This window comes from Carlito syrichta, unplaced genomic scaffold, assembly GCF_000164805.1.
Source record: "Carlito syrichta isolate Samal-C Ts95f unplaced genomic scaffold, Tarsius_syrichta-2.0.1 Scaffold179666, whole genome shotgun sequence".
In the NCBI taxonomy this organism is placed as follows: Eukaryota; Metazoa; Chordata; class Mammalia; order Primates; family Tarsiidae; genus Carlito; species Carlito syrichta.
Genome location: NW_007123762.1, coordinates 137448 through 148320, shown reverse-complemented (window position 1 = coordinate 148320; position 10873 = coordinate 137448). Strand labels below are relative to the sequence as shown.

Genomic DNA, 10873 nt, shown 5'->3' with positions numbered 1-10873 from the left:
CACTAATTAAAAAAATTTATTAAAATGTTCATGTTAACATGTACTTGGTATATTTTCTAATTTGTTAATACATATTTTAAGCTTTTTCTTAGTTTTAATTTTTTATGTAGTAAACAGTAATAGGTAAAACCCACATATGAACAGAAAGGCTCTTTGGCGCCCTAAGTAATTTAAGATGTTAAAGGGACTCTGAGACTAAAAAGTTTGAGAACTCCTGTATCTGCCACCACAGTCAGCATCTATTATTCTAGAGGCTGTAGTCAGAGGAGCATGGGGGCATTTTTCTCTGTCTTTCCTCACCCCATCTCTGAGCTGCCTTACACTTTCTGCAGTGCTATCTGCTTCTGTCTCTCTTATTAATATTTCAAGTGACATACCACTTAAGTGGAACTGACTAATAGCACTTTCATTTGTCAGTTGGGTTAAATTTTTGAAACATGTTTCTTTCTAGGGTCAACTGAATGCTTCCATTGCCTGTGTCTTACCAGTTTTACTTTACAGAGTTAAAAATGTTTAGGCTCACTCAGAACTTTTCTTTGTAAAATCTGTGCACTGGCTGACATAATTTGACTTCAAGCTTGAACAGTAAGAACCCAAGATACAGAATTTTAGTACAGGACAGATTATAAACACTGGTGGAGGGAATGTGTGGCTTTTCAGCTTGAGGAGACCTTCTTTTGTGTTTGTTCTGTCGGTGTGTTGGGGGAGGGGGACCCAAGAACCTGTGGCTTTCCTTGAGACAGCCAGTTATTGTCTTCAGTCACCATCTGTCCTAAGTTGATGCACATACAGTTAGGTTGATTAATAATGGACTCGTATGTTACTTTTCCAGTAGAACATCTAGCTGCATTTATTAGTGAACTCTTTTTAAACCAGCAAGTCAGCCTCGTGTTCTTTGAAACCAACTAGGGGCTCACTCTGGTTATCTGAAGCATAGTGATCCTGTGATCTGAATAGCTGTTACCAAATTGTTTTCCCTCCACAGTGTCTTGTACTGAAGGAGGAGCCATCATGCCAGTCGATGACTACTGGCTGTGTTTACCAGCCTCTCACATTAGACCTCTTGTGCAGACTGTCCGAGTGGTGCAGTCTCGTCCCCACTGTGGCTGGTTTCCAGGTGTTCTCCCTTCAGTCCCTGAGCCACCACGTGTGCCCGCCGTCCTGCCGAGGGACAGCCACGCTCCTGTGCTTTCTCCTCCACACTCCTCCACTGCACCCCCTTCCAGAGCTCAAGCACCCTGTTCTTCTGCTGACCCCAACCTCTGCCATTTACCCCCTGTATCTGATGGTAGGCAGGAGAGAATGATGCAGTTTGGGCTGGTAAGTGTGGGGCTTTTCTTGGTTATTGAATTTCTTTTTTTTTTTGAGTCAGGGTCTCACTCTGTCATCCCAGCTGGAGTTCTGTGTCACAATTACAGCTTACTGTGGCCTCGACCTCCTGGGCTTAGGCATTCCCTCCATCTCAGCCTCCCAAGTGGCTGGGACTACAGGTGCATGCTACCATGCCTGGCTAACTTTGATTTTTTTTGTAGAGATGGGGTCTCGCTATGTTGCCCAGGCTGATCTTGAACTCTTAGGTTCAAGTGATTCTTCCTCCTAGGCCTCCCAAAGTGCTGGGATTATAGATGTGAGCAACCACACCCAGCCAAGACTTGATTTTTTAAAAACATTTTATTGTGGTTTGTTAGCAGTTTTTCCAGTCAACATCTCTTGTTAGCACAGATTTAAAAAAAAAAGGTAGTATTAGGCCAGGCACAGTGGCTCATGCCTACTATCCTAGCACTTTGGGCAGCTGAGGTGAGAGGATCTCTTGAGCCCAAAGTTTGAGACCAGCCTAGGCAAAATGGCAAGACCCTATCTCTACGAAAATAAATTTAAAAATAACCTGGGACTGGTGGCACAGTCTTGTAGTCCCAGCTACCCAGGAGGCTGAGGTGAAAGGATTGCTTAAACCCAGAAGGTCCAGGCTGTGGTGAGCCATGATTGTGCCACTGCCCTCCAGCCTGTGTGGCAGAGTGGGATATTGACTCAAAAAATTAAATAAAAAGCAATATTAAATGTTATCACTAAAATAGTGTTTTAAACCAAAATAAATATAACTAATGTGTAGAAAAACTAGTGGAATGGAAGGATTTGTTAAAATTGTTAAAAATGAATAGTCCTGGCCGGGTGTAGTGGCTCATGCCTATAATCCCAGCACTCTGAGAGGCCAAGGTGAGAGGATCACTTGAGCCCAGGAGTTTGAGACCAGTCTGGACAACATAGCTAGACCTCATCTCTAATTTTAAAAATAAAAATAAACAAATAAAATTTTTAAAAATTAATAGTTGTCGCCAGGTGCCTTGGCTCATGCCTGAAATCCTGAGGCGAGAGGATTGCTTGAACCCAAGCGTTTGAGACCAGCTTAGTGTGACCTTATCTCTACAAAAAGTCAAAAAATTGCCTGGGCATGATGACATGTGCCTGAAATCCCAACTACTCGGGAGGCTGAGGTGGAAGATCACCTGAGCCCAGAAGGTTGAGGCTGCAGTGAGCCCTGATCATGCCACCACACTCTAGCCCAGGTGACAGAGACCTCCCTGACTAAAAAAAAAAAAAAAGACTCAAAAAAAAAAAAAAAAAGATTCTAACAAAAATTAATAGTCTAACACCAAATCATAAAGTCTGTTGCATGCTAAGTATATAGAAACTAAATAGTAAATATAGAAGATGTCATGTATATGTGGATCAAAGGAGTGAGGTTTACAGTCATGCTTGTTTAAAATACTCTATAAAAGCAGCAGCTTTTACATTAAACTTTTCATATAGGTCAATATCAATTAATTTTGTGGTGAATTTCTAGATTGCTTCTGCTAAACAGTGTAGAAAAGTCTTAAATTTTTGACTGATCTTCTAAAAATATGCTATTGAGATTATTAACTGGGCCCATTTTACCAGACCCCTATCTTAGACTGAGATCTTAACCCATTCATTCTACTTATGATTAGAAAGTAGAGATGATTGCTAAACTGTATTGATGGTTCCATTAAAAACATACAGTACATATGTTTTTTAAAAAACATGTACTGTATGTTTAAATTTCTGAGGAAAAAACTGCTGGTGATTAAACCTGATTTAGGCCTCAGTTGGTTTTCTTGGACTGTCCAGGCCTTACTTATGTAGAGCACTAAATGAATGCTTCCAAGTAGATAATGAGGGTGTGAAAAGCATTAAGACACAGTCCTCTGGGATCATAACCCGAGAGAAAGCAATTTACTGGTCACCACGCAAAGGAAGGTTGAGTATTTCCATTTGTATGCCGTAATGGAAAGCAGGCCTTTTTCATTTGAAAACTTCTTTGCTTTTCTTTAAAGGAAGATCGTCTTATAGAGCTTTTTGTTCAGTGCTGGCTTAAAATTAAGTTATTTTCTCTTCTTTAACTTTTCTTTAGGCTTATCAGGAGAACAGACTTCAAAAGCTTCTGAAAATGAATGGCTCTGAGGATCTCCCGGAGTCCTATGACTATGACCTGATCATCATTGGAGGCGGCTCGGGAGGACTGGCAGCCGCTAAGGCAAGGCTCCTTACGTGATGTGTTATCTGCCCTGTGGTTAGAATATTCACACACCCACAGCGTCCTCTGCATTCTCCGTGCAGTTGTATTTGATCTACTCTGGTAACATGTTGCACATTAACTTGGACAGGACACGGACATGTGAAGGGACCACTTGATACATCAGTTTTCCAGATGTGAATGGATGTTTTTTATATAAAAGTACAGGGCTCGGTATTTTGGGATACGTGTTCATTCATTTTATGTTTGGCTGAGGAAATTAAACCAATATATTTTTTATTCTTTATAAAATTACATTTGTTTTTTCCACTCTGATAATTTTCCTATTCACAGCCCTTCCTACCTGATAGAAAGACGGAGAACAGTTGAGTTTCTTAAGCTTATTTATTAGAAATGATTTGCCTCCCATGGATATGAGATGCTCTAGGAGAAGAACCATTGGCTGTGGCCACAGTGTGATGGGAAGAGGATATATAAGTAAGGAGGGCTCAAGGTGAAACTCCTGGTCCTGAATCAGGATACATTTCCTGTGAGAGAAGCCCTTGAACCTTTCATCCTTACCCAGCAGGTTCTTTTATTAATTTATTTTTTTGAATTGGGGGGGATCTCACTCTGTTGTCCAGGCTGGAGTGCAGTGGCATGATCCTGGCTCACTGTGGCCTTGACTTCCTGGGTTCAGTTGGTCCTTCCACCTCAGCCTTCCAAGGAGCTGGGACTACAGGCACGCTCCACCATTCCCAGCTACACTTTTTGAGTTTTTGTAGAGATAGGGTCTCACTGTGTCACCAAGGCTGATCTTGAACTTCTGGGCTCAAGTCATTCTCCTGCCTCAGCCTCCCAAAGTGCTGGGATTACAGACATGAGACACGGTGTCCAGCCTCAAACAGGTTCTTTTAAAAGATGAAGTGGTTATACTCTCCTAAGCTGTAGCTTGTGGTGAATCAGTCAAGGTAAATTCAAAGCTTCCCAGGTTAGGAGCAGGCTGATGTCTAGCTTGAAGCAGTGCTTTGCTGAAAGTGATTCAGAAGTAATACCTCGTATATTTTACCCCAGTGATGGTGTGTTGGAAAGATACATAGATGTAGTCTTTTCAGATAACCTTTGAAAGTCTAGTTGCCAGTACACAAAGCTTATTCTCTGAGATAAAAGATACTCTGCAGAACAAACTTCTCACTATTTATTATCTTTGCTTCCCTAAAAATAGATTTGGAATCCTCATAGATTTGGAAATTTTCAACTTTTTCCTGAGTTCCTCGTGAAAAATTTGGATAATCTATTTTAGAAGAAAAACTTCTCCATATTCTGCCTCAGAAATCACATTAGATAACATTTTTAAATACTTTTTAAAAATATTATTTTATAGGATACAGGTTGTGTCAGGGCTATAGACTGTCAGCTTTATTAGCCACTTAAACACTTGCTTGGAACGGGCCGCTTTTTTTCAGATGATTGCTTAATCTGTTATTGTTTGAGTAGAATTATGTCAGGATTCGTAGGTTTCCAGCTGATTCTGACAACTTTGTGACCGTAATTTGTACAATTTTTAAATCTACTGCCACAACTAGGTATCTCTTAGTTTTTATCCTGGAGTTGAACTAATCATCATGGTATATAAAATTTCCAGATATTACAAACTGGTTATGCTTTAAGTTTTATAGCCTAATTTAAAAGCAGCATGTATTTTTACAGTCCATGTCCAGTCTGTCAAGTTAATTTTTCCAACTTACCTTAGTGGTTTTGTTTCCAGGAGGCAGCCAAATATGGCAAGAAAGTGATGGTCCTAGATTTTGTCACTCCCACCCCTCTTGGAACTAGATGGGGTAAGTTTTTATGATTTAAGGGTAAATATTTGGTAATCTAGTATATTTAGGGGCTTGATGACTGAAAACTTGAAACTTCTCATCTGTGGACTTCTGTTTTAATTTACCTCCTGAGCCGGACTCGGTGGCTCAGCCTGTAATCCTGTGCCTTTGGAAGGCTGAGGTGAGTGGATTGCCTGAGCCCACGGATTCGAGACCCACCTGGGCAGTGAGACCTCATCTCTACAATAAATAAAAAAATCAGCTGGGCGTGGTAGCTCATGCCTGTAATTCCGGCTACTTGGAAGGCTGAGGTGGAAGGATCGCCGGAGCCCAGCAGGTCGAGGCTGCAGTGGCTGGGAGCGGCCACTGCACTCCAGTCTGGGCGACAGAGTGAGACTCCAACTTAAAAAAAAAAAAAAAATGGAGCTCCTCCTCCACCCTGCTCAGTTAAATACTTGTTTCCTGGCTGTCTTTTCCACTTAGAATGTCAGTTTCACCATGGCAGGAATTTTAGTTTTGTTCACTGTATTTCCAGTACCCAACACAGTGTCAGGCACACAGTAAGCACTCAGTGGACAGTTGTTGAGTGGAGTATTAAGCAGGACCGTCTCTTCTACTGAGTGTGATGCTCCCAAACATGACACAAGGGGAATGGACATAGTCAAGCACCTTCTATGTGTCAGTATCACAATCTACAAGGGAAGTCCCACTATTACCTCTATTGGACAAGCAAGAGACAGTGATTGGCCGATGTGAGAGCAGCCACTGCACTCCAGTCTGGGCAACAGAGTGAGGCTCCAACTCAAAAAAATAAATAAATAAATAAAATAAAAATAAATAAATAAATTTATCTCCTGTATTTAACAAGAACTTGAGTCAGGTATCATGGTGGATAGCCTTCGTTGCTTCTCGGGGTTGATGAATTACATGTTCACTATGCAGTTATTCAAAATCTTAATCGAAAACTTTGATGGACAGAGCCATGGAGATTATAGTAACACAGTACATACAAAGTCTCTGCTTGTGAGGAGCTTACATTCTAGTGGGGAGACAAATATACACAAGAACTTTAACAATTGTGTTAAGTGGTACTGAAAAAAATTAACAGTGAGCCTGAGAGGAAGTGAGTAAAGAAGGGTGTTTAGCTTTCACATGGTCAAGGGAGGCTTCTGAAGGTGGCACTAGAAGAAGCCTAAAGAGTGAGAATGAGCCAATTACGTCAAAAGGTGAGCTAGAACCTTCCAGGCAGCTTTTCTCTGTCTTTCTCAGAATAGCACATACAAATGCCCGAAGGTAGGTTGGAGTCCTTCATGGTTGTGGCATGGATAGTGGGATCTGGAGGTGGTGGTGTGAGCTGAGACCAGAGAGGAAGGCAGGTGCCAGACTACACAGGGCCTTGTAGGCCACCATGAGGGTTTTGTACGAATCACAGCATATAGTGGTAAGCTTTTGAAGAATTTTTTTTTTGAGTCAGAGCCCCACTCTGCCACCCAGGCTGGAGTGCAGTGTACATGCTTCTGGCCACCACATCATCAACCTGCTGGGCCCAGGTAGGCCTTCTACCTCAGCCTTCCAAGTAGCTGGAACTACAGGCATGTGCCACCATGCCCAGCTAATTTTTTGATTTTTTTTGTGTGTGTGTGGAGTCAAGATCTTGCCATATTGCCAAGGTTGGTCTTGAACTTCTGGGTTCAGGCAATCCTCTTGCCCCTCTGCCTCCCAAAGTGCTGGACTTACAAGCATGAGCCACCATGCCTGGCCCCTCTGAGTACTTTAAGGTAGGGGAATAATGTGGTATGTAAATTTTTTAAAGATTATGTGAGTGCTTACTTTAAAAGACAAGAAGCAAGAATTCCAGATAAGGCAGTGTCACGCTTTGTGGTTCATCCATTCAGCAAGTTTTTGTTTTGTTTTGTTTTTAAGTTGGAGTCTTACTTTTTCACCCAGGCAGGAATGCAGCAGCACACTCACAGCCACCACAGCCTTGACCTGCTGGGCTCCAGCGATCCTTCCACCTCAGCCTCTAAGTGGCTGGAACTACAGAAGCGTACCACCACAACTGGCTAATTTTTTGATTTATTGTCAAGACATGGTCTCACCAAGTTGCCCAGGCTGGTCTCGAACCCCTGGGCTCAGGCAGTCCTCTTGCCTTGGCCTCCCAAAGTGCTGGGATTACAGGTGTGATCCACTCTGCCCAGCCTTCAGCAAGTATTTATTAAGTGTCAGCTCTGTATTAGGCACTGTTCTTAGTGCTAGGTCTATCCCCTCGGGCCTGTGGTGCTTAGGCTCCATAGTGGCACTCTGGTAGCGCTATGTTCAGAGGACTTGCCTTTGAGCTGTACTGTCCACTGCCATCTTTCACTCTTAATCAGGGCATTTTGGCCAGTTGCCTGCATTTTGTTTTAGTGGAAACAAGCTGTCACCATACCATGTTATTTAAACTTAGGGATGCTGAACCTTTTTTTTGTTTTTTAGGGGGAAGGGGCAGGTGTGAGACCTTTTGGAGAGTAAAGTGAAAGCTGTAGGCCGCCTCCTTTATAAATGCACATTTACACCAAATGGATATGTAGTTTTAGTCCCATTGCCCAGCATAACCACCTCATTTGCACAGATTTGGTGGCAAATATAGGTGCTTTTCATCTTCTAGTGAAGTTACATCCTCTTAAACCCATCACAAGTTAAGAATATCTTAAGTCAAAAATGTATTTAATATGCCTAACCTATCAAATATGCTCAAAACACTCACATTAACCTACAGTTGGGCGAAATCATTGAACTCAAAGCCTGTTCTATAATAAAGTGTTGAATATCTCATGTAATTTATTGAATACAGTACGTGAGAGTAAAACAGAATGGTTGTATGGGTACCGTCCAAGTCCAAAATTGTAAGTCAAATCATTATAAGTTGAGGATTGTCTGTATAGGGTTGTGCATATAGTAAATTTTCTGTTTCTGGCATCTTTATCAGCAATCAATTTTGAAGTATATGGAAATTTAGAAATCTGCCTCTGTTTTGTTTTAGGATCATCATCTAAATATACCTACTGTGTTTGGTGTGTTCTTTGAATTTAGAAATGTCACAGGATATAGGAATAAACTTACATACACAGTATTGGCTACATTAAGCAATTAAAATTGATGTTTCATAGCAATTAAAATTGATGTTTCATAGAATTGCAGTAACTGTTGATCTCTTTCTTTGAAAGCTTGTAAAGCAGGCTATAAACTGATTTCTCAATGTTGTCGCAGGTCTTGGAGGAACATGTGTAAATGTTGGTTGCATACCTAAAAAGCTTATGCACCAAGCAGCTTTGCTGGGACAAGCCCTACAAGACTCTCGAACCTTTGGATGGAAAGTCGAGGAGACAGGTATGGCAGGGAAAAGCTACTTTTTTGTTTGTGCTTTTTAGGATTTGAGCTGTGATCTTGCAATGCGCCGTCCATTTTTACTAGTATAGCAGATACTTTGCAAGTTTTTATTGTTTACATTTTTCATGTATAAAATCATTGGAGTTATCCTTTGCTAGGTAGTTACATAGTTATTATGACAACAACAGATGCTGCAATATAGAAAATAGAGATAGAATAAAACCAGAATTCTTTTAGATAAATTCTCATATAGTGTTTATAAGGGCTGGGTATGGTGGCTCATGCCTATAATCTCAGCATTTTGGGAGACTGGGCAGGAGGATTGCTTGAGGCTAGGAGTTTGAGACTAGCCTGGGCAACATAGCAAGACCCATTTTTACAAAATAAAATACAAAATACAAAACGGGCATGGTGGTATGCACCTATAGTCCCCGCTGCTCAGGATGCTGAGCTGGGAAGATCCCTTGAGCCCAGGATTTTGATCTTGCAGTGAGCCATAATAGTGCTGCTGTATTCCGCTAGATGACAGAATGAGACCCTGTCTCAAAAAGAAAAAAAAATCAAACAATGTTTATAATTGGTAAGGTAGTACTAATTGCATTTGCTTTCTTTTGAAGCTGTTACATTTTTCTCTTTCTAAAGAAGTCTGTTTCAAGAGCTGATATTTATAGGGAGAGGGAATTGCTTGCTGAGGGGGGATGGTTAGACTTTTTTGGTTTATAGGTATTTCGAGTACCCTATAAAACCTAGACAAGGTGAAGAGGGAATTGTGAACTTTACAAAGTAGATTGCATTGTCTGGTGGAAGAAGTGAGCTCTGGCACAGCTTCATGACTAATTAATGACATATGTCACTCTGTCCTTGAAGAGTGAAACTCTATCCCCTGCCTGATGTTAGGTTTGAAATCTATGGGATGTGGGACATTTGAGGGAAAATATTCCAGCCAGTAGCTGGGGTAACATTTTGTGGCTTTTCAGAGTTTTAATGAATAGTTTATTAAATATGAAAATAAGGCTATAAAATACATGCTATGAAAAATTTTCTCCCACTCAAAACTAGTCGTGCTTCCTTTGTTGATGCTTTTACTTCTCATTTAAAATCAGCAGTACTTTTTTCAAGTCTGAAGTCATAGGAAATCAGTTTTCTTTAGTTGGGTTTGCATCTGTTTCCTTAGACCCTTATGAGGGAGAGAGAAGGATAGAAAAAGAAATTTGATAAGATGTTGGTAATAATTGCAACTAGATGATTGGTGCATGTGGTGAGTTGTAGACTATTCTGTCTCATTCCTGGTAAAGAAGTAGTGAGTCCTGCCTTTTCTTCTTGTAGTTGATGGTAGACAGAGGCCAGACAGGTAGGCTGACCCAGGCTCTCTACAGCCTTCCCCAGTGCTGGGCACCTGGTCCTTCTGACACTACAACCACAGTGGTCTCCACAGTTACTTTTGTTTTTTTAATTGAACTTACCTCTTAAGGTTTGCTCTAGTTCTAACCTTCTTTGGTAATTGAATTGAACATATCCATGATATGTTCTCTAGACAATCACAGACCAATTACTATGCTGCCATTCCCCCTTCTAGAGGTGGGCATTCAGTGCCGTGGTGCTGGTGAAGCTGGCTGCTTAACTACTGAATTAGGGACTCAGGTTCCTTGTTTCCATGAGAGAAGTTTTCAATGTATGTTGATTCTCTTCTTCCTTCCAAACTACAGCTTCCCCAGCACTGCCTTCTCCCTTCCACCAGAGGATATTTATACCCCCATATCCTATTTTTTTCTAGTCATTGATAAGATAGTAATTATTCAGTGGCAAAGTGTTGTTTTTATAATTCATTGAAATTTTGATTTTTAATATTACTTTAGAGCCCTGACTTCAAAGGATTAATTTAATGTGGTAAAATAAAAAAGATCTTTCTTTGATAAAATAGGGTTTGGGGAGAAATGAGATGAACTCCTAAAATCTTCTGTCTGAAGGGGGATTTGGATAGTTGACTTTTTCTTTAAAAAGCCAGATAGCAAATATGTAGGCTTCTTTGGGCCATATCATCTCTGTTATAGCTATTTAGCTCTGCCATTGTAGTGTGAAAACAGCCCTAGAAAATACAGAAATAGCCGGGCTCGGTGGCTCAGCCTGTAGTCCCGCGCCTTTGGGAGGC

General features: G+C 41.0%; 1 protein-coding gene across 1 annotated transcript in view; it reads left to right on the top strand.

Moving 5' to 3' along the window:
• The first annotated feature begins 1071 nt into the window (after positions 1-1071).
• The window catches only part of TXNRD1 (thioredoxin reductase 1), a 41637-nt gene continuing 31835 nt past the window's right edge, over positions 1072-10873 (top strand). The window contains exons 1-4 of the mRNA XM_008051505.2: positions 1072-1320; positions 3431-3553; positions 5301-5373; positions 8605-8724. Of these exons, the coding sequence (XP_008049696.2) occupies positions 1303-1320; positions 3431-3553; positions 5301-5373; positions 8605-8724 (334 nt within the window). The 5' untranslated portion in view covers positions 1072-1302. The remainder of the gene's footprint in view (positions 1321-3430; positions 3554-5300; positions 5374-8604; positions 8725-10873) is intronic.